Source organism: Topomyia yanbarensis, chromosome 3 (genome assembly GCF_030247195.1).
Source record: "Topomyia yanbarensis strain Yona2022 chromosome 3, ASM3024719v1, whole genome shotgun sequence".
NCBI lineage: Eukaryota > Metazoa > Arthropoda > Insecta > Diptera > Culicidae > Topomyia > Topomyia yanbarensis.
In genome coordinates this window covers 334,692,823-334,720,194 of record NC_080672.1, presented here as the reverse complement: position 1 = coordinate 334,720,194, position 27,372 = coordinate 334,692,823, and the positions used below count along the sequence as shown (strand labels likewise).

The 27,372-nt window shown below is 41.0% G+C and overlaps 3 protein-coding genes across 5 annotated transcripts in view; 1 reads left to right on the top strand and 2 right to left on the bottom strand.

The window, feature by feature from the left end:
- LOC131688121 (uncharacterized) overlaps positions 1-15,005 on the bottom strand; it is a 97,275-nt gene extending 82,270 nt beyond the window's left edge. Inside the window, exons 1-2 of the mRNA XM_058972272.1 lie at positions 14,795-15,005; positions 6,347-6,759 (exon numbers count right to left, since the gene is read on the bottom strand). Coding sequence (XP_058828255.1) covers positions 6,347-6,759; positions 14,795-15,005 — 624 coding nt within the window. The remainder of the gene's footprint in view (positions 1-6,346; positions 6,760-14,794) is intronic.
- The window catches only part of LOC131692571 (protein windpipe), a 189,967-nt gene that overhangs the window by 54,150 nt on the left and 108,445 nt on the right, over positions 1-27,372 (top strand). The window lies entirely within an intron of this gene.
- On the bottom strand, positions 20,912-22,705 carry LOC131688120 (uncharacterized). Its single transcript, XM_058972271.1, has one exon. The coding sequence runs from the start codon at positions 22,703-22,705 to the stop codon at positions 20,912-20,914; it is 1,794 nt and encodes a 597-aa protein (XP_058828254.1).

Genomic DNA, 27,372 nt, shown 5'->3' with positions numbered 1-27,372 from the left:
CAGCCAGCCAACAGTAATCGGTGACAATCGGCAGCTTTCGATAGTGGTTAATGCATTTTTGGGAGATGTTTTATTGTGATGGTTCCAGCAGGAAACTAGTTAGAAAACAAATTTTTATGTTTAGTGAATAATAGGCCGAGTCTGTTATCGGCTAGAACGGTGGAATGCAACTTATTGTAAACACATCGGAATGTGTTTTATGTGTCTGATTTTCTGGGGACTCGTTCGAATAAAGTATGAATAGAAATATGGTTTTTATTTAATATTCTTATTTGTTAAGGCGAGAGCTTTGTTCATAGTATATTTTAAGATTAGACAGGCTATTAATAGGATCATTATTAATTTATCTTTTCATATGCTTGCTAATATTTATAAATACTGGAAATTTTAATCCTGTACTTCTAAACCTATATCAAAATCCCAAAAACTGAAACATTCGATTTACCCTATCCATCACAAGGAAAAGTAGTTTCTGGATCTCGTAAACCTCGTCCCAAAACGGTTGAGATGTGGCCAACGAAACAAAACAAATAAAAACAAGCTCAACAAAGCGCTCGTTAACGGATAAGTAAATATTTCACTAAGTGCCGCCCCGACCACGGAAAGGCCTCCGACACTTGGAAAACGGAGCGGGCAGCTCCGCCAGAAGCCACACAAAAGGCCAAGAAACCATATCACGTGACCGGCTATCCGGCTTCCATGAGTAAACCTCTGGTTCGGTTCTGGTAGTCTGATTCTGGGTCAAAATAAAAAAAGGCGACAACGGGTGTCATTTGAATTCCTTTCTCGTTTTTCGCTTACGCAACCGTACACACTTGAGTAAACTTTGCGGCAGTCTTCCCTTTGTGAAACAGCGCGGCGGTTCCCAGTTCAACAAACTTGTCCAAGTTTCGGTTTAATTTGGGTAATGGTTTGCGCTTTCGAAATATGCTTTTATTCGACCACTTGAGAAGGCCTCTAAAATTGTCGATAGCGTAATTTAACTGTTCTTGCTACTTTACTTCGCTGCTACTGCAAGTGTGTGTGTGTTTGTGCGTGGAGAGAGTATAGCACTATATGAGTAAGCTAATTTGCTTGCTCAGTTTTGTTTTGGTTGGCGAAGCGACTCAGCAAGTAGCACGGGAAACGGTCAACGGCCTTGCCGTTCGATGGGAACGTCAGACGTAAGCGATGGTGATCGTGTATCTGGAGGTTGTGTTTAGGACAGTTCTTCTCAAGAATGAAAATAATTGTTCATCTGAATGACAATTTTACTTGAGGCTGACTCAGGCTCCTTTCCAAATCTAAACGTTTCAAATTTTATTTTCGACTCAACCTTTCGGGCTGGATTAGAACCTGAGATAAAGAGATATCAAGTTAGCTTTAATCAGCGCCGCTTTGCCTGAATTCAGGGAAAATTCGATCAATAAACTGCCTTCGCAAAAACTTGCCAATATTTAATATCCATATCAACATTTGAATAGGGCTAATAAGATTTGTAAACAAACTCTTGTTTTGCTGATTTCTCCTAATTTGTTATCATTTCAACACAGAAAATATTTGAAATTGATTCTACCAAGGATAAAGATGATTCATGTGTATTTTTCATGAAATTCAACTCGGTAGCGGAATAATGAGCGAAATAAGTTTGTTTACAAAAGTCTCATTAGCCCTTTTGAAGAATTACTATTGATATTATATCTGCGTTCTGTTAAACGTGGCAATCTAAACGATAAAGTGTTCATTTCTGGTGAATTTTAATGCTTAATCTTCTATAAATCTTCTACTTTTTCATTATACAGTGAAGATCCGATACAATCAGCCCCCGAATTTATCAGCTTTTTTACCCGATCTTATCGGCTTCATATGAAAATTGATAGTTGGTAGTTTAATGGGCTCTAGCAGACGAACCAAGTTGAATTCGATCAAATCTTTTCTTGATTACATTTTTCTGATCTTAGAGATCCGAAATACGCGATTTTTTTTAAATTGCTCTAACAGACCTCCTTAAGGGAAATTTAAGCTAAATAATCAGGAAAGGTTATGAGGCTATATCTAGGGACTAAAGAAGAATATTTTAAGAGCTTCGGTTTCTTAAAAAGAAAGAAAAATTTGTATCCCGATTTTGTCAATGTCCCCGTTTTATCAGCCTAAAATTCACGAAGGGGCTGATAAAAACGGGTCTTCACGGTATAATTTGTTTATTTGGCTTGGTTCTTTGCGCTAGCTAAACGGATCTGTCTTTTTATATTCCCATGATGGAAACAATAAAAATGGAAAAACGAACTTAAATGGCTCTCAGAAAAATCTCGTACCAGAGACTAGCCATTGCCCGTGGATACCTGTTCACTAGGCGGGGAAATATTTTTTCTTCACAACCAGCGTCTTCGCGGTTGTTCATTTCTTTCTCGTACACTTCCGTATCATCTTCGTGGTTTCTGCGAACATTCCGATTTATCTCTTGTTGTTTGCTTTATGGGTAACGAGTGTGAACTTCCTCAATGATGGTGCTGACTGTTGATTTTGAGGTACTTGATGCAGCTTTTGCCGTTAATATTACATAAACAGCTGCCGAAAATTTGGTAATTGTTTGTGATTCAGGTAATGATATATGAAACTCTGGATGTGCAAAGATGCAATGTGTGTAATGATACAATTGCGTACCCAAGTAAAAGAAAATAACTTAATGATAACAAATTGTGTTCTCTGGTTATCACTAGTTTGATAACTTAATTTGTTATTAATTTGGTTGATTTAACAGCCAACATAATAAAAATGATAATAAAATTTTGTATCTTGAATTTAAACATAATAACAAATTAAGTTATCACAGATTCCATGTTGATAACAAATTGTGTTATGCATTTTATGTTATTGAATAATTCATCCAGTTATCATTTTCATAAAAGTGTTTATTGATGATAACTGGTTGCTTAATGATTTAGTCGTTGATAACCTTATATCATGTATTCATAATTAGCACTTGTAGTGTACTTTAAAACTAAAAAATGCTACTTGGGTATAACCGATTTACCAATCAATTTAAAGTGTCACAATAATTTTTGACTCGCCCTTTATGTTACTATACTGCCTTCAAATTGGAAACTGGAGTAAAATCGTCAAACTGTAGAAATTCAATTCAGATTTTCAATGGTGGCATCAAAAACTGCAGCGATAACAAATTCTTTTATGATCCAGTTACACGCAAAATGGGAAGATGATAACATAATATCAAAATTATAACAATGATAACATAACATGGTATCAATATAAAATCAATATGTTATCCGTCTTTGCTCGGGTAATGTTTTTAAGTGCAGGTTCAGGCAGAAGGAAATAGGGTGGCCCACCCGGATACTCAACACACCATTTGAAATACCGGGTAGTAGTTCCTAGGTGTGTATTTTATAATGAATTGCACCAATTGTATACGCCTAGGTCGTAACGGTATTGCCAGTAATAGTTTGATTAAGAGTGGCGGGGCGTCGATTTCGGATATCAGAAGTTTGACTATGAAAACAGCTTGGTCTGCCTTTCTTCTTCTCTCAAGAATGTTCATCCCAATCAACCGGCACCTCTCGACATATGGCGGTAGATTAGAGGATCCTGATATATGGGTTTTCATGCGAATAAATACTCATTAACAATTAGCTTAAATAACATGGAGCCAGCACAAAGCGATTCCTGGATATTTCGCAATATTTTGCTTATTGTCTTTTTTTGAAAACAGGAAACATGAATGGCTGTTTCCAGGGCTTAGGAAAGCGGTGCTGACTGCATGATTTGTTGAAGATTGCAGCAAGCGGTACCAGCAAAGAAGCGATGAATTTTTTGTATACTACAGCAGGAATTCCATCTGGTTCAGGAGATAATGAGGATTTAAGTTTGCTTGCCGCTCTCAATATCGCTGAATGTGTCACATCGAAAATATCTAGTTGCAAAGAGTTCGCCGCAATATCCTCTGCAGCCCGTCGAGCAGAATCATCTGAGGTTGTCTCATAGCAGAATGCACTGGTAAAGTGATTAGCAAACAACGAGCAACTGCCAACAAAGCTCCAAAATGATTGAGGATTTCTTCGTAGATTGTTTTGCGTCTTTCGAACATATCTTGTGTAAAGTGACGCATTCAATCTTGTATACACAGTGCTAATACGCCGGATTCTTCTGTTCATTCCCGACGTTTTATAGCGACGATATTCTCGTAGTGATAAACTCTTCCTGCGTTTCAGTTTTTTGAGAGCATTGTTACTCCATCGTGGGACACCTTGATATTTTATTCTAGGAACGTTCGCGTTGAACCAATCAATGATGATATTGGTGAAGCAATGTACAGCGGTGTCTACATCAACGTTATCAGTTACAGGAGACCAATCGAAATCTGCTAAATATTTGGCTAGTGCAGCATAATTGGCTCGTTTTAGGTCAAGTAAAGAAAAGACTTCTTCAGACTAGTCCTTGATCTCGCACAGACCAGAAGCTAAATGCACACCGCTCATTCACAGCAAAGCAAACGAACGAATTTTATCCGCATCGCTTCGCTTCTTCTTTACATCAGTAACAAAAAAAAGCCTCGTTGCCCCACTGTGAGCAAAATGAGCGAACAAAAAAGAAAAATGCGCCCGCTAAGGAAGTACACTGTCGTGATCGACTTTACGCAAACTCGACGAAGACCTACAGTGCGTAAGGTGGAACAGTTGATAAAAGTGATCTTACGGCAGTTACACACCTCCAGCTGCATCATACAAAAAACGTGATATTAATAACGTTCACGACGGTATCCGATGCAGAATTCTTTAGTGTCATGAATGATATGTAACACGAAATCGAATACGACAACATTAAAAAATACATGTCCCTGTACGGAGAAGTGGAATCCGTTAAGAATGACACCTGGAGAAACGTTTTCCACGTTATTCTCAACGGAGTTCCTATCGTCAGAATGCAGCTGTACCAACTTATACCATCTTACTTGACCTTCGAATGCAAATCTTCTCAGGGGATTACCTACATTCAAAAAACCCTTTCAACATACCCTGGGTAGACGCCCACGTGCCAGTTCTGCAACCAAACGGTACACTACCATGCGCTAAAACTGCTGCGAAAAATGGATCTACTACAACACGCACTGATAAACAGCCTTCCACTGCTAAACCACAGACAACCGGCCAAAAGATAATCCCCGATAACCCTAAGCAAACATCCAGTACACCGGCCGCAGGAATAACCACAAAAGAAGATAGATACACCGAGGTCACTAGTAAACACAAGAAGCATCAAATAAGAGCCAACAGTGAGCAATCAACCAACTCTAGCGATAGCGATATGGACGTACACGAGAGCGATGGAGAGGACAGATAGATTAACCAACAAGCAGCAAACGGTAAGGCTTCATCCATAAATGACGTAGCATTATATGGGGGAGGGAGGAGTTTTGCATTTTGTGATGATGTGTGACGACGAGGGGTATGGGGTCATGTCAGGCTACGTAGCTTTTTTTAAAGGGGAATAACTAACATCGTTTTTTATTTAAAAAAAAATACGGGACAGGGGGGGGGGAGAGTTACCGTCAAGCTACGTAATTACCAGGGGGTATTTAGAGGTTTGTGACGAAATGCTACGATGGGGGAGGGGAGTGTTAAAAATTACTCAAAAAATGTTACGTCATTTATGGATGGTCCCTAAAGGGAATAATGGCAATAACGCTTCGCCCCCGAGAAAGATAACGACAAACAGCAAGCAGTGCGCCCAAGACAGGCGATCGCAATAATTTTCGCATTTTTCTTTTACTTTTGAAATGTAAATATCTGAAATGTTTATTATTTCTAAAAAACGCGAATGACTCTTGTGGTTAAAACCTTTATAAATAATAATAATAATAATAATAATAATAATAATAATAATAATAATAATAATAATAATAATAATAATAATAATAATAATAATAATAATAATAATAATAATAATAATAATAATAATAATAATAATAATAATAATAATAATAATAATAATAATAATAATAATAATAATAATAATAATAATAATAATAATAATAATAATAATAATAATAATAATAATAATAATAATAATAATAATAATAATAATAATAATAAAAGGCTTCTTCGTCATCTGCCAACAGTGGCTCTTATTTAACAGGTAACACCATCCTCCATTGGAAGTTTCCAATGGAGGATGGTGCGCGTCAGCTTCAAACAAAAAGGTCAACAGATTCGGACACTTCATGGGTCGATGAGTTCGAAAATATCAAGTCCAAGGATCTACCAAAGGAATTGTAGACCAAGTTCCTCTGATCAAGATTAGAAAAAGCCATACCATCGATCAATGCATAGCCAGCACGTCCAACTGTTACCTTTACTGGATTGATTTTTGCGTAACCCTCTTCTTTGTGCATCCAGAACAGACGGAGTAGATTGTAATCACCAACTATAATAATTTCATCACCGACGGATGAAGAAGCATTAATCGTAGAAACCGAAGCGAGATGGTTTTCCAGAATTTGTTGCTCGTTAACTCTATCAGGTGGGAGGTAGAAAGAGCAAACAAAAAGCGTTTTGCTCGGTAGCGTAACTCGAACCCAACTCTGCTCCAGCGCATGGCAATACTCTGTCACAACTACCGAGGAGTCCAAACCTCTTCTCACAGCGACAAAAACTCCTCCTCCAGTGCTCTTAGGACTGTTTTGTTTGTTACGAACACGCCTGTGGACATCAAACGCAGAGCCGAACAACTGTACCGACTGTATTCGTTCATCCAACCAGGTTTCTGTCAGAATGATAATATTGTATTTGCAGCATGCAGCAAGAAACCAAGAATCCAGTTTTATTTTTAATCCACGCACGTTTTGATAATATATGCTTAACAAGTTCCCTGCAGGCTGTGATGTCGAGAGTTGCACATTACTGTTTGCCGGAGATTCGTAGGATGATTAGTAGATATCAGTTTGAGCGTTGAACTGCAATTGTGAGTTGCTTTCAAAAGGTACAGAATCTTGCTTCGGCCGAATATATACCTGGACAAAGACGAATGATGTCCTCACATATATTACTGTCTTCCACCGCTTCGAAGAAGGCCCTAAAGAGATCAGTTTAGGCATCGGGATGCAGAGTGTTCGGCTGTAATCGTTAGTAACTTTCAGATGGTGCAGAATATTGTCAAGCTTCAGTCGGACATATACATTCTTGAAAATTACCTGTACAAAAAAAAAGTATCACCGCGTGCGTCAAAAGTGACAGTTGAATCGTTGGCATGCATCTGAAATTGATGAATTTCACTAAGAGAGTTCGCAGCATCATCCTTAGCTTCGAGTGGGCATGTACTGCTCATCAAGTTACCTGGCAAGATCCTTGATGAAGAAGTTGATCGCTATGTCAACACGCTGCTTGGCCCTCTTTAAACGTATCTGGTATAGCGGGCATTCGGAACTCGGTATCAAGTGATTCCTCGATTGGTAGATTCTGCTGCGTATTTCGCTCGTGACAGTTTACACATTTTCGAACATTCGGTGCATTTGGCACAGCAAACAGCTTTCTTACATTCAAATGCTTTATGACCGTATTCTGAGCAATTAAAACACCGATGAACATCAACCGCTTCGACTACTCTGCAACGCACAGAGGCGGATTTCCCTAAAAACCTGGCCAAAAGTCGAAGATGGTTTTAATTGATCTGGAAAGATACATACCACGGTTTTTTTGGGGCGCAGATTACAATTTTGATGTCAGATTTTCAAAATTTAAAATGTCGGATACAAAATGGCCGACATTTTAATCTAAATATAAGTAAATTTTCATGAATGAAGATTTAATGGTTCCAGTGTATGCCAATAACGTTTATAATGTATCAAATTTTAATTGGTGTGTAGTTAAATGATAAAATTTGTTGATTTGCACGCAAAAAGACGTTTGGGTGTCTTGATGATGTAGCTATTATGAGAATTGATGTTATTAGTCATTCCAAACTATGCATTTTGAAATATTATACAACATAGTTACAAAACTTTTAAACTCTCTGTACGATTATTATTCAATTGCTGTCCGATGCACATATTTTTCAATAGTAATAGTATTTTTCTAAATTATAGAAAATAAGCCAATTCTGCGACGAAATGCATGGAATGAAAATTAACAACTAGTTTTCTTGCAAATTGCAGTAACACAAAAATCAATATGACAAAAATACGAAAACAAGTGAAATTCACTTCAATTTTGGCCAAAGCACGGCCGGAGATTCCAGTATTCTTTTGCACTATTCTCCTGATTTTCGCTCATAGTATCCAGTAATATATTCCACCTTTAGATTTGTTCTGCTTTGCATGATCAAACGTCATAGTTTACTGGTAACGTTGAAGCATGAAATTCAAAATCGATTTTTGAAATTTGGATCCTTTGGCGATCACTTATGTTGACCTCGTTGGTTTTCAATATGAGCTACCAGAATTATTTACGTCTTTTGCATTCCACTTTTGATACCTTTTGAACATGTTTATGAATCTCGATGAAATTTTCACCACTAAATACACAGTTCTTCCTGATCAAAATGCAGTATTGTGCTACTCGCTGTAATAACCTGAGGTGCAGCAGTAATTAAAAATACGAGTTGAAATTTTAAACTGAAAATCCTGTAATCCCTCTCCGTCTCCAATAAATTAAAGATTAATCAAACACGGGCAAATTCGTGCAAGAATTGTATAATATTCCAAATGGAGAATCATACAATTGCCTTGAAACATATTGAACTTATTGAAACATAATTTAACAAAAATGTGTGTTGAAACCGTCTGCTGCAAAAGCGTGAAAGTTATTGACATTTTCTATAAACAAACAAAAGAATATCTTTTGACATCAATAAATATAAATAAAGTACATACCGTCAGCATAACTTTCCATTATTCCACATTCGAAACCGGCACTTTTATCAAAATCCAGCTGCACTTGAATAATACTGATATTTCGAGCGCTCGATAAAAAATATGAGCAAAACGCGATGGTTTAAACTGTTTGGATGTGCCAATACCTCAAATATAGAAATTTTGGAGCGTTCCACATAAAAAAGCATGCGGCAGCACCATCTGAAGGACAATATATGCACTAGAACCCAAAATACTACCAAGCAATTTTCGACTTTTGGCTACGTTTTTAGGCAAATCCACCATTGTGCAACGTTCCCTTCGAATATTGATTTTTGATTTCATCAAAAATTCGAATGATCTGGCGTCGATTTCTAGCACAGCAATCATTGGATTATGTTGCCATCTTTCATTCTTTTTTACGCGAATAATATTCAGTACAGCCGAGTGAGGTAGTCCGTTTTAATTTCTCGATTTCGGTACAAGCTCATCTTCAAGAATTTCTTCGGAAAATCCAATAATCTTGATGCTGGGTTTGAAGGCCTTTATGATTTCGATATCGTATTTCTCACCAAACAGCGCATTGGCTTTCTCTGTCAGCATTTGAGCAAACTGACTCGATTCACATCTAATGCTGACTTCTCCAATGATTTTTTTTGGCTCATCGTGTTATTCCCAAGCACGTTGTTCAAATGAACATTTTTCAGAAACACTTGGTTCTAGTCAATAACGGAGTAGCAACCACAGACGATTTCCTATGCCTTTGCTAAATCCTTTGTTTGATAAAATGCCTATACCTGGACTTGAAGAAAATAAGTCTGTAGGTGTAAATGAAATTGTAAGAGTATTTATGCGAAAAGTTTAGATAAATATGAGGTAACGAGTAAGAGGATTCAATTTTATAACACAACCAAGTGTTGTCTAAAAATATCAGAAACAACGGAAGTAATTAACGACATTTTTTGGAAATTACATTACGTCTTTTATCTTGATATAAAAGTTGGTTTTTAAATCTATAATTATTCACAAGAATGGATATGGAGTTTGAGCGATCAAGTGTGATTACTGAGATTATTTAAGAAACATCTTTTCCTTGTTGCGAAGAGAAGCAATTTTTACGCTCTCGTTAGAACACCAAATAACACATCAACTTGGAACCATTAAACAAGATTTATGATCTCGAAAGAATTCTGTAGCATGCTTCAATAAATTCTACATAAAGCAAAACGTGACAAATTTATTACATTTCTCAACTGTAGAAATAACCAAATAACTAAACAAGTGTGGGCATTAAACTTAAAAATGGAGAAACAAAACATAAACATAGGAGAACATGACAGTTCAAGAATGCCTATAAAAACGTTTGTTGCATTTTCAATCAGGTCCGTACATTTCTAAATTGTTCTTAATCGTGTCGAAAACGGAAATGGCAAATTTCGGAAACAAGTGACTGCCAGCATGATGCGAAATGAACAAATGAAACCTAGGGTATCTGTTGTTATTGTCGTTTTTAGTGTTAGTTCTTACGATTTATCAAAAACCAGCTTCCTTAACACTGCTTCTCAAACCGGAATGTATACTCAGAGCCACGAGTCCGAACTTACCGACAAGCATCCTACATTGAATACAAGAATCGCTTACCGAACAGGGAGGTTTAAGAGAGAGATGATGATCCATTCGTGCGCGGTGTAGATCTGTCAACAGATAAACTCCTGTTGCGAGTAGCCAGTTGCCATAGTTACCTTTTCCGTTCGTTCCTTTTGCAAGATCATTCCGCACAGCAGACGCAAGAGTGTCCGCAAAATGCGCGAATCTCGTCGCCACATTTCGTCATAATCTGGCATTGTGCACGAACGTGGCCGACCATGACACATAATATTGCATCTGTGACTTCTGGTCTGGCGACGGTTGGTAAGCGGTACGGCGGTGGTAACCACCATACCGCGGGTATTTCTGTTCTTCGCTATGCCCTATTGCAATCTTTAAAGTTGACATATTTGTACAGCGGAGTTGAACTAGTGGCTACTGGATGTTTTATACGAGATGAAGAAATAAGCAGGGAAACATAATTTGTTATTCTCTCAGACATCGGCCATGCGGTCTGCGTTTCGTCTGCATTGGCAGTGGCCTTCAGGGAACTCTTTACGGATGGTTGACTTACTGCTAACGGCTGCATGGGTGAATTTTATGATCGTTTTAAGAAAAATCAACCACATATTTAAACTTGAAACATTAATTTTTATTCACGTTTTCTCTCTACTTACAGGTAAGGACAAACGAATTTGACTCAAATGGTATGAAAACTTTTCGTTGTCACATTTAAAAGAATTTGGATTCTCATAGCGTCCCATTTCCACAAGTTTCGTGTGTGGTGCTAATGTGCTAATGTGAGAACATAACGACCCTGTCCTCAAATGGTACTGCTTCAAGGGCCGTCTGTGTTGTTTTGATTGCTCAAGTGCTTTATGACGACAGCCATCACACAGCTAGCCGCAGGCAGAAGAAGCCAAAGCAAGAAATGCATTCTTGTTCTTTGTTGCGCGGAAGACTCGACTAAAGCATAGTTGGGCATGCACTAAAAAACACATACGCCAGCCGATGCTACCCCACACTTTGCACTGCCTGACGATATGGTCGAAGCGGGAAACACATGTGATAGAAATGCGTTGATAAATAATTTTATGCTTCCTCGTACATATCCACCTACTGGTACGTTTCCCCTGTGCCATGCAGCACGAGTAACTATGTGTGCAACATGTGTCATTCGTGTCCGGATTCGGCTTGCAGCAGATAGTTGAAGGCGAAGAGTTTTTTTTCTCTTCGATGGTTTTCTACCCCATAAGTTCTTTGCATCCGTGTGGTGGCAAAACCGAAGAGTTTCAGTCAACAACATCACATTTATCGTGTCAATGACGGTGCATACACACTACACACATGTGTGGAAAGGGTCATAAAGTGCATAAATAATAATCACTGCGGATATCTTCATACAATTTCTTTGTTTTTATTCTTTCTGATTTTCTATGTTCTGCTTGGAATGCACTATCAGACGATTTATTTCTTGGAAGGAGTAAAAAGTGGTTCTACTTGTCATGTCTGAAATGTATGACGGTTTCATGGAATTTTTATAGCATCTATCTACTCGCCCTTTCATACGCCTAGTTCCGGCTGCTAGTGTTTTTTTTCGTCGTCGTGCTATCGTCAGCGAATGCTAATGAGTTGATTTGGGAATTTCTTTCATGTTTCAGTATTTTAAATGAGGTGGTAATGAGACGCAAGATTAGACAGAATTAGAGATAAAGGGACATCGAGCGGAAGATTGCCGCTAGAGAGCTAATCCAAGAAGGTAGCTTCACAGCAGATCCTGCACAATCTACCACACTTGCAGGAACATGCATTAATCTCGTGTTGGTAAAAATGTCAACATAGAGGGCAGAAGTCAGCCGCATCCTACGATCTTCTAATTTTCTAAAACTGTTTGTTTTTGACCCTACAAGGTAGAAGTCACCCTGGTTTCAGATGTGAATACGACCTTTTTCTTACTCAGGCTACAGCAATAAAATAGTACTGCATGTCTGAACCGATTTCAACAATATTTTATTCAAATGAAAGGTGTAACATCGCTATAGGCTGTTATGGAATTTTATTTGGATCAAAATTCGGGTTCAGGTTTTATGGATTGAAGAAAGCAGTAACACAACAAATTCTCATATAAACCGAAATCACCTTACTATGTAAGTAACACAAAAATCAATAAAATATTTTCTAAATTGCTAGGATTTTTGATTTTGGGTCACTTTTTGGAAACTTTGGTTACCTACGATGGAACTGGAAGCTTCAAGGAAATGAGAAAGTCCCTGAAATAAATACATAGGGGACAGTGGGAAGTTGTGAAGCATGGGGAGTTGTGAACAACGTCAATAGCCGCTAGGTTATGTATTATAAACATGTGGTAATTACTGTTAAATGTTTCTGCTGTCATGACGTCACTTTCGCATTGGAAAATTTTGCATTAACTTATGTTCTTAATCGCCCCATACCACAACTGCGAATTCAGGTGGCTTGTCGCGAATCTGTTCCCTATTCATTGCGAATCAGATCAATTTTCCATCTCACTATTAGTTTAGAAATATCTAAAAATTTATCTTCTATAGCCCTAATAAAAATAAACCTCAAAAATATTCCATTTCTCCTATTTTTGCAATGGCTCACAACTGCCCACCCAACTGAAAAATGCCGATTCCACGCTTTGTACGCAATCTGACATATCTCAAACAAGATAACGATTATTGTAAATTGCTTTAGTCTGTGGATGTATTAAGGTGTCCTTTTCAAATAACAGTTGACTTATTGAAAATCGATCAATGTTTATGGTAGTTATGCCCCGCTAACAAAACTATTCTCACAACTCCCCACCGTCCCCTATCTCTTTCTCCGGGACAACTGACTCGATGTCCACAAATTTTATCCCAAATAGAAGCTTATTGACTGCTGTCGAATTATATACGAATCGGAGTTCTGATTCCGGAGTTATGAGTTTAGGAGTGCGGTTACACATGATATTCGCTGAAACCTTTTGGTTTTCTCTTATAGAAACGTTACGCAATCACTCCGAATTTCAACGTTCTAACCGAGGCCAAGAGGGCGTATTCCATTCGACTCGGTTCGTCGAGATCGGAAAATGTCCGTACAGTGAAGACCCGTTTTTATCAACCCCTTGGTGAATTTTAGGCTGATAAAACGGGGATATAGACAAAATCGGGTCATATATTTTTCTTTCCTTTTAAGAAACCGAAGCTCCTAAAATATTCTTCGTTTGTCCCTAGACATAGCCTCATAACCATTCCTGATTATTTATCTTAAATTTCCCTTAAGGGGCTATGACAGCGGAAAATAAAAAAAATAAATTTGTTTTTACATATTTGGGATCTCTAAGATAAGAAAAATATGCTCAAGAAAGGATTTACTCGAATTTAACTTGGTTCGACTGCTAGAGCAGATCAAACCACCAACTATCAATTTTCATATAAAGCTGATAAAATCGGGTTAAAAAGCTAATAAAATCGGGGGCCGATAAAATCGGGTTCTGATAAAATCGGGTCTTCACTGTATATGTTTATGTCGTTTTTTAGAGAGCAGAAAAAACACCCTGAGCAGGGTTTGGGCTGCCAACCGATCCACTAAAACAACTACTGCTGAACGGAACCTGATTACTCCGAGGCACTAGCTTCCGGTATTGCTTCGGTGAGGTGACTTCATTCCAACTACTTAGCAGTTAGTTGTTGAGGCTATACTACCCCTCCGTGGCAACTTCCGTATGGCAGTAGGAAAGCTAGCTATGGGTCGATAATTAGTGCTCTTCCCCTACGAGGACAATCTGAGCGGCAAACTTCAGATTGTCTAATTTACTGAGCCCATCGGCTCCCTTGTGCGATTTAGCAGTACTTCCTCGTTGAACTTCCGACTTGTTCGCGAACTACTCGGGCTAGTTCCGACGATGGATCTAGCCTGCTCTGTCGGAGAATTTCCAGGTGAGAGAAGTTCCAAGCCAACCAACCAGGTGCCGAGGTCAGTTCGGCAATTCCGGATGGAGCGTAGCGTCCAGTTCGCTGGCGCCCCGTCGACTTATTCCCGGTGGTCTGTCGCAGTCTATTCGACTAATCCCGCTATTGCATCTAACCTAATTTGACGGCAATTGTTCTCCCGAAACCGTTGCTCGCTGTTCATCATGCCATTTTTGCTGTAAGTCGGTCATGATCTGCGGCACCACTCTGTCGACCGCGGTTCATGTGTTTACGTCGCTTGTCATTCTGTAAACGATATTATCCGGATTGATGACAGGTCTTCCCATTTCGAGCATTTTCCTGCGCGTCGCTTCGAACCTTGGACATTCGAAGACCGCAGGAGCTGCGTCAGGTGGAAGTTCACCTCTCCGTCTTTCTATTAACCCACGTCGACAGATTTGGGATGAGCTTGTAGTTCCACCTTTCCTTCTTTGTATTGACGCATTCATGCTGCTACCTCGCCATCGATTCACACCATGTTCCTCACGTTTGTGGTGTTCCTCCGGCCGACTTATGCGGCCATCAGCCGGAACGTCCAGTTCAGTTTTGCTCGGTTCCGCTTGGTTTTCAGCACCGCACCCCAGGGAGGAACCCCACATCGCCGTATTGATGACGAAACACTAAACAGTAGATGTCTCGGCCTGGTTCTCGCTATTGCGTTCGTTACCTTCGCTGACTTTTCGCAAGCGTAGTCGACGTGGTTATTGAAGCTCAACCGGTGGTCGATTATCACTCTCAATTGCTTTAGTGCATGCTTCGATGCGATCACGTGCCCCGCGACGTAGATATACATTAGGGTGTCCCAAAATGATATGATGTTAAAAAAGTCATCGGGCTCACTTCTCAGATGAAAGGTTAGGGTATCAGAACCACTTTCTTTTTCGGAGTGATTTGTTAAAACGCTCCCTACTACTGGCGAATTTTGATTTTTTGTGAAATGGGCCGATTTTGGGTAAAATTTTAAATTCATGCTTGTTGAAGTGCTCCTGAACTGTCTTAGATTTTTTCAGTATTTTTTATTTTTCTGGAGATCCAAATGGAGAAGTTTGGTTAGTTAGTTTGCATAAATTGTGGATTATAGGAGCGGCAGAACCTTTAAAACTTGGTAAATTAATTTTTGGTGTTTTTCATTAGTTTTTCTTCAAAACTGGGTATCTACAAAATTTTAAAAGTATAGGAAACACTTCAAATAGTTGAGCCAAATTTAGGGGCGTAGTTTTGCTGAAGAAAGTGTATAGCTACGGCTAATGGGATATGAGTTATATAAGTTTTTGTTATATAACCTTCGACATTTTTACCAATTCATCAAAAATAATAATGTTCCAAAAAATAAAATAATTCAAATATGCTTAGACCACATATTGTTTTTTGGAAAATAGAAGGAAAATGATTTAAAACGGCGTTTTCTATTTGTCTTTAGTGCGTCAGGATCGGGTTTAATGAGAATTTGATGAATTGTTTTACCATCAATTATAAAAATAATGATATCTTTACTAATGGTGCCAAGTCTTTAAATATTTTCTGAAAAGTTAATTCTCCACAATTACTTCTTGGAGGCTTATTCACCAAAATTATTGTACGAGAAGATGCGCTGTATTCTGTTGTAAAACTTTTTCGAAAATACAAATCCTTCAAAATTGACTATTTCAGAATTGCGTGATCTAAAACGTAAAGATCAGTTTTTTAACATTCACCCCACCCTGCTGCATTTTTTTCACTCTAAGGTACCTAACATGGAAATGAGACTTTATATACAAAATCTGAATACGTTAATCAATTCGGCATACAAATATACGCCATAACTTGCCACTCACTCGACATATTTGTCTAATTTTCATGATTTTCAACCCCACTAGGTGGTTATTAATATACTAAATAATTTAAAAAAAATCGTCAAATCCTCATAAAAACCGATGCTGATGTAGTAGAGACAAGCAGAAAACGCCATTATTCATCATTTTCCTCCTATTTTGCGAAAAACAAAATGCGGACTAAGCACACTGAGATTGTTTTATTTTGTAGAACAATGTTATTATTTATGAATAGCTGAAAATATCAAAAGGTTATCTAGCAAAAACTTAAATAACTCATACCCCATTAGCCGTAGCTATACACTTCAGCAAAACTACGCCCCTATATTTGGCTCAACTATTTGAAGTGTTTCCTATACTTTTAAAATTCTGTAGATACCCAGTTTTGAAGAAAAACTAATGAAAAACACCAAAAATTAAACTTTTTACCAAGTTTTAAAGGCTCTACTGCTCTTATAATCCACAATTTGTACAAACTAACTAGTCAAACTTCTCCATTTGGATCTCCAGAAAAATAAAAAAAATGCTGAAAAAAATCTAAGACAGTTCAGGAGCACTTCAACAAGCATGAAATTGAAATTTTACCTAAAATCGGCCCATTTTACAAAAAATCAAAATTCGCCAGTAGTAGGGAGCGTTTTAACAAATTCACTCCGAAGAAGAAAGTGGTCCTGATACCCTAACCTTTCATTTAAGAAGTGAGCCCGATGACTTTTTTAACATGATGCCATTTTGGGACACCCTAATATACATCCGCTGAACGGTTTTGCAGTTGCTGACCAACAACACCTCCGTCTTGTGGTGAACTATCTGCAGCTTAACCCTGTTCATCCAGTTCTCGAACGTGTCTATTGTCTACTTCACTGACACCTCCACTCCTTAAAGTGTCTCACTCATCACCGTGACACATCATCCGCGAAACCCACTATTTTCAGTTTCCTAGTCAGCCGCAGTGTCTAAATCACGTCGTATATCCCGTTTCAAAAAATTGCACCTAGAAAGGAGCCTTAAGGAACACCCGCTATCAGTCGCGTTGACTTCTGCCCTTTGTTCGTCCCATACAGCAGCACTCTGCGCTAGAAGTAGCTCTTCAGGATCTGGCATAGATAGTCGGGAACCCTCATTCCGTGCAGCGCTGCGGCGATGGCTCCCCAGCCGGCGCTGGTAAATGCATTCATCACATCTATGGTAACCACAGTGCAGCATCGATTTCCTTTTCGTACACTGTCTGAATTTCCTCAACTGTCGACGCTATTTTGTGGAACTGCATCTTGGACAGTCCACGCTCACCTTCCGTGTACTTTGTCAGTCTGTCAAGGAAGATTCTTTTTAGGAGTTTACCGAGTGTATCCAGCAAACATAAAGGCCTATACGAGACCGGTTCGCCTGGTGGCTTCCTTGGCTTTGGCAGCAACATTAGCTTCAGTACCTCCCAAATTATTGGGAAGTTGCCTTCATTTAGATACTTCTGCAGCACCATTCTGAACATGTCCAGGTATGCCATGATCGCAGTTTTCAGCACCATTTCTGGAATTCCATCCGAACCGGGGGCTTCCTTTGATTTCAGTCACTTCGATGCTTATTCGAGCTCATCGTTAGTCACTTGCTGATCGTCCGTGGTTGCCCTTCTTCTTCGCCGTACGGTGTCGGTGGCCAGACAGTTGGATCGTGCTTCGGAAAGAGACCCTCAACGATTATCTTCAACGTTCCCGGACACATTTCGGCTGGTATTGACAGGCCCTTTATTTTCGTCATAACGACTCTGTACGCGTCACCCCAGGGATTGGCGTCTACTACTCGGCACAGCTCCTTGTGGCAATCTGACTTATTAAGTTTGATCCGCCGTTTTAAAGCGGCCCTAGCTTCCCAAACGGCTGCCTAGCGCTCCTCTCTATCTGGCTCCGATATTGCTCTCGGAGTCCGCATTCTGGCTCTGGGACAAGTAGCGCGTAGCGTACTGGACGACTCATTCCACCAGTTGGCTGGACGCCACCTATTACGTGGCTCCAGTTTTCGCGGCATTATGGCGTCACAAGCCATCACAATCCTTCTTGTTAGATCAGCCGCATCCACATTCTCGATCCCGAGATCCTTATTGAAGGCTTTCGCTTGCCGGTCATCCTTCTTGCGCAGGATTCCATTAGCTGATATGGTAGCGAATCACCTGGTTGTCACTATGCGTATACTCCTCGTATACGCTCCAACCCATGTTCGCCGTTAGTGAAGGGCTACAGAATGAAACGTCGATAATAGACTCCCTCCTGCGTCTCCGAAATGTGCTAACGGAACCTTCATTGCCCTATCGTACATCCAACTTCGCTGCACCTTCCTGCAAGATATAGCAGCTTGTGTTGGTTACTCTACTGTCCGACACCCCAGCCCAAGCGTTGAAGTCACCACCAATGACTACTGGCTTTTGGCCGATCAACTGCTCGGTTAACTGGTCCAGCATAAGACTGAACAGCCTCAATGTCAACTTTGGAGAAGCGTAACAGCTGCACACGAAGACGCCGTTGATTTTGGCGATCACGAAGCCTTCGTATAAGCGTTCTATCATTTCTCGAATGGGGAATCTGCCCATAACTTGTATCGCAGTCGTTCCCGATCTATCCGCCACCCAGTTACCGTTATCAAGGGGGGCTTGAGACGGATCTGCCATCAAAGCGACATCACACATTGTCTCTGTCGTAGACAGCCACAACATTTGTTGGAGTGCAACATTTCCAGCACATCCTGGACCTATCCGGTCCTTTGCAAGTTTATTCACTCTTGGGGTGACTCTCAATGGACATCTCGACCATACGACCGTAAGTTTGCCTACCTCCGGCGCCTTGTCAGCAGCGTTTACCGGTAGACGAATCATCACTGTCTGACTTCCTCCATACCGCTTCTTTAACAGGATTTGCCACAACAGTTGCTGGAGTGCAAAGGATTTACCTCGGCCCACTGCTGCGTCAGTGCCCGTCTCAGCTCGCCTTTGCTTGTGATCTTATCCAGGCCCTTGGACATAATCATTGTCCCCGGACTTATGGCTTTAACTTCTGCCTCTTTGCCCAGTGATTTGGTAAGAATCTCCTGCATAGTCCAGCTGTTAATCGCGGGATCCTTCTTCAATTCGAAGAGCATCTCATCTTTGTCGGTACGCCTTGTTCTTGCCACGTTTGCACCTCAGTTCCGGATCCTTTCTGACCTTCTTGCGGAGCACTGCATACGTCATCGCGTCATTGGCTTTGAAGAGAACGGCTTCTCCCTTTGGCACTTTCTGACAGGAAGGAGGTTTTCTTTTCCTTCTTTGCTCCGCTTTTCTCTCTTACTCCCGCTTTCGCTGTTTCCCGTGTTTCTCCTTCTGACCTACAACGGTACTCCAGCTCCTGTGGCTTCTTTCCCTTTGGCAGTAAGAGCTTCCTCTCGCACCTTCTTGGACCGCTTGGTCTTCCGGCGTCTTGGGAGGTTCTTGCCCTCTTTGGAGTCACGGAAACTGGCGTGTTCTCCACTCCAACCAACTTCTCGTTCCCCTGCTTTGGGGGGGGGGGCTAGGCTTAGCCGCCGCCAACGCTCGCCCAGCAACATCAGCCCTCAACGTTGCCGTGTTATACTCCTTCACGGCAGACATTAACGCCTTTTGGATTTTGAGAACTATTCTGGTTGCAGTTGAAAATCGAAATATTGAACTTGCGCCTTTCGCTTTTTCCCTATTTGCAGAGTGGGCAACCAATGCGCATCTTGTGTACATGTTAGAGAATTAACTTGCGCATCATCTACACCAGTTGCGCTTTAGTTGCACAAGCTGAAAATAAGAGAAAAACCGAAAGGCGCAAGTTCACTATTTCGATTTTCAACTGCAACAAGAATATCTTCCTAATGTACTTATGGGCATTGTTTCTCGTGTCCCCAAACTTGTGAAATTCCTCCAGAAAGCACTTCGCTGGCTCTACTTTTGGCTTCTGTGGGGTATTGCTCACTCCGCTCTGTTTTGGCAGCTGCTGTTGTTTCTGCTGCTGTTGCTCCTGCCGCTATTGTTGAAATCGTGAGACTAACGAATTATTTGTGCTATATTCAAACATTTAGAAAACTAACGAAATATTTCGTCACGACAAATAGTTTCGTCTTCTACGATGGATTTCGTGCAATGTACTTACACTGAATATTTACAATTGTGAAAAATTTCGTTCATCAAGTCAATAAGTTTTTTTTTGTTTATTTGTGGCTTTAACCTTTTTGGGTCATTCGCCAGGTAAAAAAAATAATTACATTTCATTTCAAGTTACTGGAATTTGGGTTGGATTTATATTTGGCATGACTCTTCTTAGTGGCGGGAGTCAGCTGATCTGGATGAGCCGCGGTAGTCTCTCCCATCACCCGGTCCGGAAGTGGCGAGGGGCCCGCGGTTGTGAGCGGTAGATAGGTTTGGGGCTGGATGCTGTTGTCGTGGGGGCGGCGGAGTACCCTTCCATCACCCATTCCGGGTGGCAAGGGGCCCGCAGTTGCTGGTGTGATGTTGGATGAGCCGCGGTGAGCCCTCCCGGCATCCTGTCCAGATGTGGCGAGGGGCCCGCGGTTGTGGATGGGTAGTCTGTTGGTTGTATTCCGCTGTTGAAGGTGTTGTCGGTGGTTGATGGCTTTTGCGTGGGGGGGGCGCGGGGAACCCTCCCATCACCCAGTCCGAGTGTGGCGAGGGGCCCGCTGTCTTCTTATTATACTTTCTGGAACAAGTCGGCATCCTTTAGGAAGGGCAGTAGGACCTCCTCCCTTACTGGGTCGTTGCAGAGAATGTCCCTCAGGGATGGTGGAAGGTCGTGCTGTCTCCGGAGATCAGCAAGCTCGAGGCAGTTTACCAGTTGATGTTCCACTGTCTTTCTGGTGTAGCATGTCTCGCATGTTGGTGAGTCTGCTCTGGAGATGGTGTGCGTGTGGGTTGTTTTGGTGTGACCGACTCTTAGGCGTGATAGTATTCTTTGTTCAGCTCTGGAGCTCCGGTCGGTCCACTTGGTGGTGTCGCCCTTGATTTTTTGGGTGTGACCCCAAGATGATCCCCAGTGCCTGGTGAAGCGGGTGGCTACTTGGTTGGTGAAAGACTTTGTTATGTCAGCAGCTGGTGTTTCTGGGTGTTGTATTAGCGCGCTGGATCGTCCCAGTGCTGCCAGACGGTCTACTGTTTTGTTTCCTTGGATGCCACAGTGGGCGGGTACCCAGCAGATGGTGACTCCCGCGTCGCTGTGGTTTTCTATTGCCTGGATGAAAGGGTGGCGGCAGTTGCCGGATTGGAGGGCGGTGATGACTGAAAGTGAGTCTGAGAAAACCACCGTTGGTTGGTTGGACGGTTTAGTGATAAGGCTCCACGCGATCGTTGCTGCTTCGGTAGAGAAAATGGAGCAGGTGGTTGGTAACTGTAGCGATGTATTTGTTGCTGGTTCTGGGCCTGATATACCGATGCCAACTCCAGTGGCTGTCTTGGAGCCGTCGGTGTAGAGATGGTAGTGGTTTTTGTACTTGCTGTTGGTGTTATCGTGGAACCTGGCTCTGGCAGCGACGGGTGGGAGGTCTGCCAGGTGAAGGCTGGTATCAATTGCTGGTATGTTGGTGTTATACCACGGCTTATTTCTCGCAGAGTGGAACCGGGCCAGCTGGGGCAGTTCTTTGCCGGTGTAGAGTTGGTGGAGTTGTTTAGCTAGGTCAAGAAGCATGCAGTCTTGCCCGGATGTTTTCTCTAGGTAGCCAAGGGCTCGACGAAAGATGACAATGGCGGTTTGCCAGCGGAAGGGGAGCTGACCGGCTTCCACACATGCCGCGTTGGCAGGGGTGCTGGGCAGGTGGTTGGATGCTATCCTTATGTAGCGGTTATATGTTGGGGCCAGGGTGGTGATGAGGTTGTTACGGCGGAGTCCGGTGGCTTCGATACCGTAATATATTCTGCTCCGTATTAGTGCTTTACTGACGTTAATCGCTGAAGATCTATTCCACTTGGGGTGGCCGTTGCTGATCGTTCGCATCAGTTTTAACCGACTTTCGTAGTCACTTTTTACATTGCGAAAGTGGGGGAGGAACGTTAGTTTGTTGTCGAACGTGACGTCAAGGATCCTGGGTTCCTTCGCGTAGGGTATGTTGGTGCCGGAAAGAAAGACGGATGTCCCGGTCGGTCGGTGGGAGCCATTGCAGCAGTGCGTAATAGAGCATTTGGTGGGTGAGAGAGTGAATCGAACGGAGGTAGCCCATTTTTCGATGGCGATGGCCACTGCTTGTGCTTTTCGTCGAGTAAGTTTGATACTCCTGCCGGCGACGACGATGATTATGTCATCTGCGAACACGTAGATGTAGATGTTTTTGGGAAGTTTTTGGAAGACTGAGTTCATGCTTATGAGGAAAAGCGTCACTGCAAGGACAGAGCCCTGGGAGACCCTGTTGGCTTCTGTGAAGATGTTTGATGTTGTGCCACCGATGCAGACACGGACAGTCCGGTCCTGCAGGTAATTTTGTAGAAATGCCCCCATATTTCCGGTGATCACCCAGTCGGCCAGTTGCCTCAGAACGCCGCCCCTCCAGACGGTGTTGCCTTGGCGATGTCAATGGTGAGTATGTTGACGTGCAGTCCGTCTTCAACCGCTCGATGGATGGTTTCTGTGAGCGCCGTCAGGTGGGATCCAGTGCCTGTACCCTGTCTAAAGGCGAATTGTCGTTGATCTAATAGGCTATTTTCCTCTAGGAAGGTAGTCAATCTATGGTTATCGAGTCGTTCGAACGTTTTTCCGATGCAGGATAGGATGCTGATTAGCCGGAAGTCGTTGGCTGCTCGATGGCCGGTGCTTTTCTTCGGGATGGGTACTATCAGGGCCTCCTTCCACTCCTGTGGCAAGGTGCCGTTGTTACACAGGCGGTTGAAAATGTTGAGGAGGCATCTCTTGCCGATAGGCGGGAGGTGCGGCAGGAGCGTATAGCTAATGCCGTCGGGTCCGGTGGATTTACCTTTGCCAGCGGCAATGGCAGGGGAGAGTTTCTGTCCGGTGAAAGGGCGGTTGTAAGCTTCGTTGTCTTCGGTGGGAAATTGGACCGGCGGGGTTTGGAGCTTTGTCCTTTTGCTGAGGAAGGTGGGCGGGAGGGCGGAGTCGGCTGATAAAGATGAAGCATATTGACCAAGATTATCAGCTATTGCTCGGGGGTCAGATGTTGGTGCTCCGTCAACTTCGAGTGTGAGGCCGCGCTGCCGCCTCTTGCCATTTAAGGCGTTCACCTTTCTCCACAGTTCGGTGGTGCTGCTGTCCGGGGATATCTCATCCAGGAATTTTTGCCAGCTGGTGGTTTTTGCTTCGATGATGGCGATTCCAGCGGCATTTCTTTTTTGCCGGAACAGATTGGCTTTGGCTTCTCTACTTGGGTCGTGAGGTGTGGTTTTTTGAAGAGAGCGGAGGGCCTTTCTTCGCTCTGTTATGGCTGCGGCGACATCGGTACACCACCAGTGGACAGCTCTGCCCGGTGGGGACCCGCTGGTTCTCGGGATGCTGGATTCGGCTGCAGCGTTGATGATATCGGTGAGCTCGCTGGGGGGTTTAGGATGTTTGAGGGTTTATATGGTCTGTGATGAGTTCCTCAAACTGTGCCCAATCAGCTTCTTTGTAAATCCCCGTCTGCGGGTGGTGGTGGGCGGGCCTGCCCTGTGGGTGACTAGTATAGGGTGGTGATCACTGCTGCAGACGTCTGGTAGAACTGACCAGAAGCAGTCTGGGGCCAGTGTGTTGGAACATATAGTCAAATCGATTGGGGATGATGTGGTGCCCCTCGTAAAGGTTGGACTGCCGTCGTTTAGTAGGATGGCTCCGTGGGATTCGATGATCTTCAGTACTTCGTTGCCTAAGTCTTTAGTTCGTAAAATGAACGAAACTTACTATTTACAATGCTCGAAAAATTTTCATTGCGAAAAATGAAGAAAGAATTCATGCATTGTATAGAATTTTTTTTCTATTCATGATTTTTTTGTCAGTGCTTATCTTGTAGGATTACATTACTAGGAACTACTGATAATTCTTTCTCTGTTGACCCTAGCTAAAAATATCCCCTCATATTCAAAATTGAATAAATTTCAGATGAACATACAAATTACATTTAGGCGGCAGTAAATATTTACGTTGCAATGTTACTTACAAGTTCAAAGCAAGGTGGAAAGGACAACCGTTTTGCATTTGGAATAGATGTAGTGTAGGTGCTGATTTTAAAACATGCATTTCAAAAAATATGCACATGTGTCACATAAAGACAAAAGTAAACCATCGATGGGGGCGTAAGGTCACTCGTTAGTCTGTTTGCGAATGTCTAGAAAGTCGAACTCAATAGGACGTGGCTGAAACAACAGAATGAATCTGACAGTGTCATTGACGGTGCAATTTATTTGTCTCGTGATGATATGCATTGGCTCAACAAGAGCGCATTCGAATTCGCGCTATTGGACGATTTATTTGTTACGAACGGAGAAGCTGATTTGCATAATCCTCGTGCGCAGCAGCAGCAGCACGGCAAACGCTGCTGTCTTGATCCAGCGCCGACTTCAGGCTAAAGTTGTTGATTTGTGCCTCTCGAAGATCGTGCTGAGATTATTAAGAAAATATGAGATGATTGTGGCTTGTTTTACTTTTGGTTACAATTTGATCATTTTTCATCTTTTGTCGTGTAAATTAAAACAAGAGCTGCTTCCGGACGACAAGAATTAGGGTTCGTCGCGGTTGCGGTAATTACCGCAACCGCGCGGTATTTACCGCACCCGCACCGCAAAATCTGCGGTGCGGTAAGACACTTTTTCCCGCAGATGCGGTGCGGGAAAGAGCTTTTACCGCGCGGTTTTACCGCAACCGCACCGCAAAAAAAAATTGATAAAGTGATAATTTTGGTTATTCTAAATTGATAAACAGACTGTTATTACGAAAGAAAATCTAGCTGTGTCCGAAATATTTTGACGATATTTTTTTACGACATATTTTGGACACTAGTGATTTTATACTTCTAAGTAAGACTTCACAAACTAACCATTTCAAATAGGGTAAGGTGGGGCAAGTCCGGCCTAGTAGTGGTTTTGGCTGTAAAATGCTCATTTTACAACGGATCAAGTCGTTTTATATACCAAATTAAAGGCTAGACTCCTGGGAAACTTTCTGTATATAGCATTTTATTTATATCTTGGGAACATCTTGAGATACAAGCGTTTTACAAAAATGTTCATTTTTACTGTTTTCAAAAATGGTGGGGTAAACCCGACCCCCTATATTGTTCGTTGATTTAGTGCAGATATTACTCAAATTTTATGGTTTTCCAATGATAAATCAATTAATGTTGTGTTATTGAATTGTAACATGAAGAAAATGGAGTTCAATGTCAATCTTGGAATGCTAAAATCACGAGCAGTAGCACGTAATGATATTTCCATTTGCATCAGAGCAATTGCTCGACGAATACTGTAATCATCACATTTTTGTGTCTTTCGTTTGTAATTATGAACCATTTTGCATAAAAATAATAAATAATAACAATAAAAATATATTTCGATTTGATAAATAAAATTTTTCTTAGCAAAAAAGCGGTCGGATTTACCACAATATTTAGAGGTCGGATTTGCCCCACCGCGTCATTTTTCAATACGATGCAATTAAAAAAAAATTGAAAAAAGTTGAACCAAATTCATCTATGCACTTTGTAGGACTTAAAACAAAGAATTTAAATCCACTTACATTTTGTATGCAATCACTTTAACAATCAGAAATATCCTGTAGTCAATGATGCACAAAAGTCAAATCAAAAGTTGTAAAAACAATTTTTTTGTCGTATGAGCATCTCAATGTAGACTAATAAAATGCTGTCATATCACCATTATGATTATTTTCGATGCTCTACACGACAACTTTGATATTAGTTCGCGTAGTGCTTCTGATTTTCGGTAACAGAGGGGGGTCGGGTTTACCCAACGGTCTGATTTGCCCCACCTTACCCTACATAAAATGCAAGATCCAAATAGAGACAAAATTATTAGATCATTTAAAAACAATAAATTTTTACTCTTAAATCCAATTTAAAAGTTCATCATTTGTTGAAAATCGTTGAATTATGAATTATGAAATGAAAACGTTGCCGATATCAATTTTTCAACTGTGAATTTTGATTAATTTAAAGAAGTTAGAGATAAACTAATTATGCTGGGACTTAAACACAACCCAAAGAATATAATTATCTTCATCAAACCAAACGAATTTGGAATAATTGGCAGTAAAGGATACAAATGTACGAAATCGTTCAAAATAAGGAGAGGTCCAAATTAGAATGATTATTCTATCATTCGTTCATCAACATCGTATTTCAATCTTCTTTGATTGCTGTGTAAATTCAATGTGAGTCAATGCAGTCAATTTTATTGGACTCTTTCTCAAAAAGTATGCTACATAACTTTTTTTCGCGTACTTCCATTCAAATTTACGATAGTTTTCTACCAAATTAAGTCCTAATATTTTTCAGTTAACCCTCCAGCACTCGCACGAATGGCTTCCCGAATGAGCAGCCGCTGTTGCTTAAAGAAGATTTCGCTAGAGTTTCGGAAGGTGTTTCTCAAAATACAACTGCGCGTGTGCTAAAGGGTTAAGACTATTTTGTAGATTTTTTGAAACCATTTTGGCAAAAAACCATTTTTGCCAAATACCACATCGTTTGACTCCCGTCCACTTTAATTGAATTTTTTGCCATTGGCTCTTTGGGAAAATCAATTAATGCTAGAACTTTCTAGAACTAGCCTTTATAAAATTACACTTACATATATTTTTAAAGGGAGAAATCTTAGTTTCTGAATGAGAATACATATGTTTCTTGAAAAATGCGGAAGTTAGAGTTTTGGGATATTTTGTCCATAAAATCCCCTATTTTTAATAACATTTCTGCTGTATGTTACAAATCATACATTTTTAGCAGTTTTTCTAATGTTCAATAATTCTCTACCGGTTGAGACCGGACTCCTGATTAGATGTAATGTATAGAGCAATTTTTTTTCGCCAAATATGGCGTCGTTCTTATTGATGAAATACAATGTTTTTATTTCACTGTATTGGAATATATGCGCTACTATATAGAAGTACTGGCATTTCGACTTTAAATTTTGTTTTGGTGAAATTCCTTTAAGAATGAAAGGTGGTTT

Coding starts and splice junctions, on each gene's coding strand:
- LOC131688120 (XM_058972271.1), bottom strand. CDS start 22,705: ATGGGGGCATTTCTACAAAATTACCTGCAGGACCGGACTGTCCGTGTC.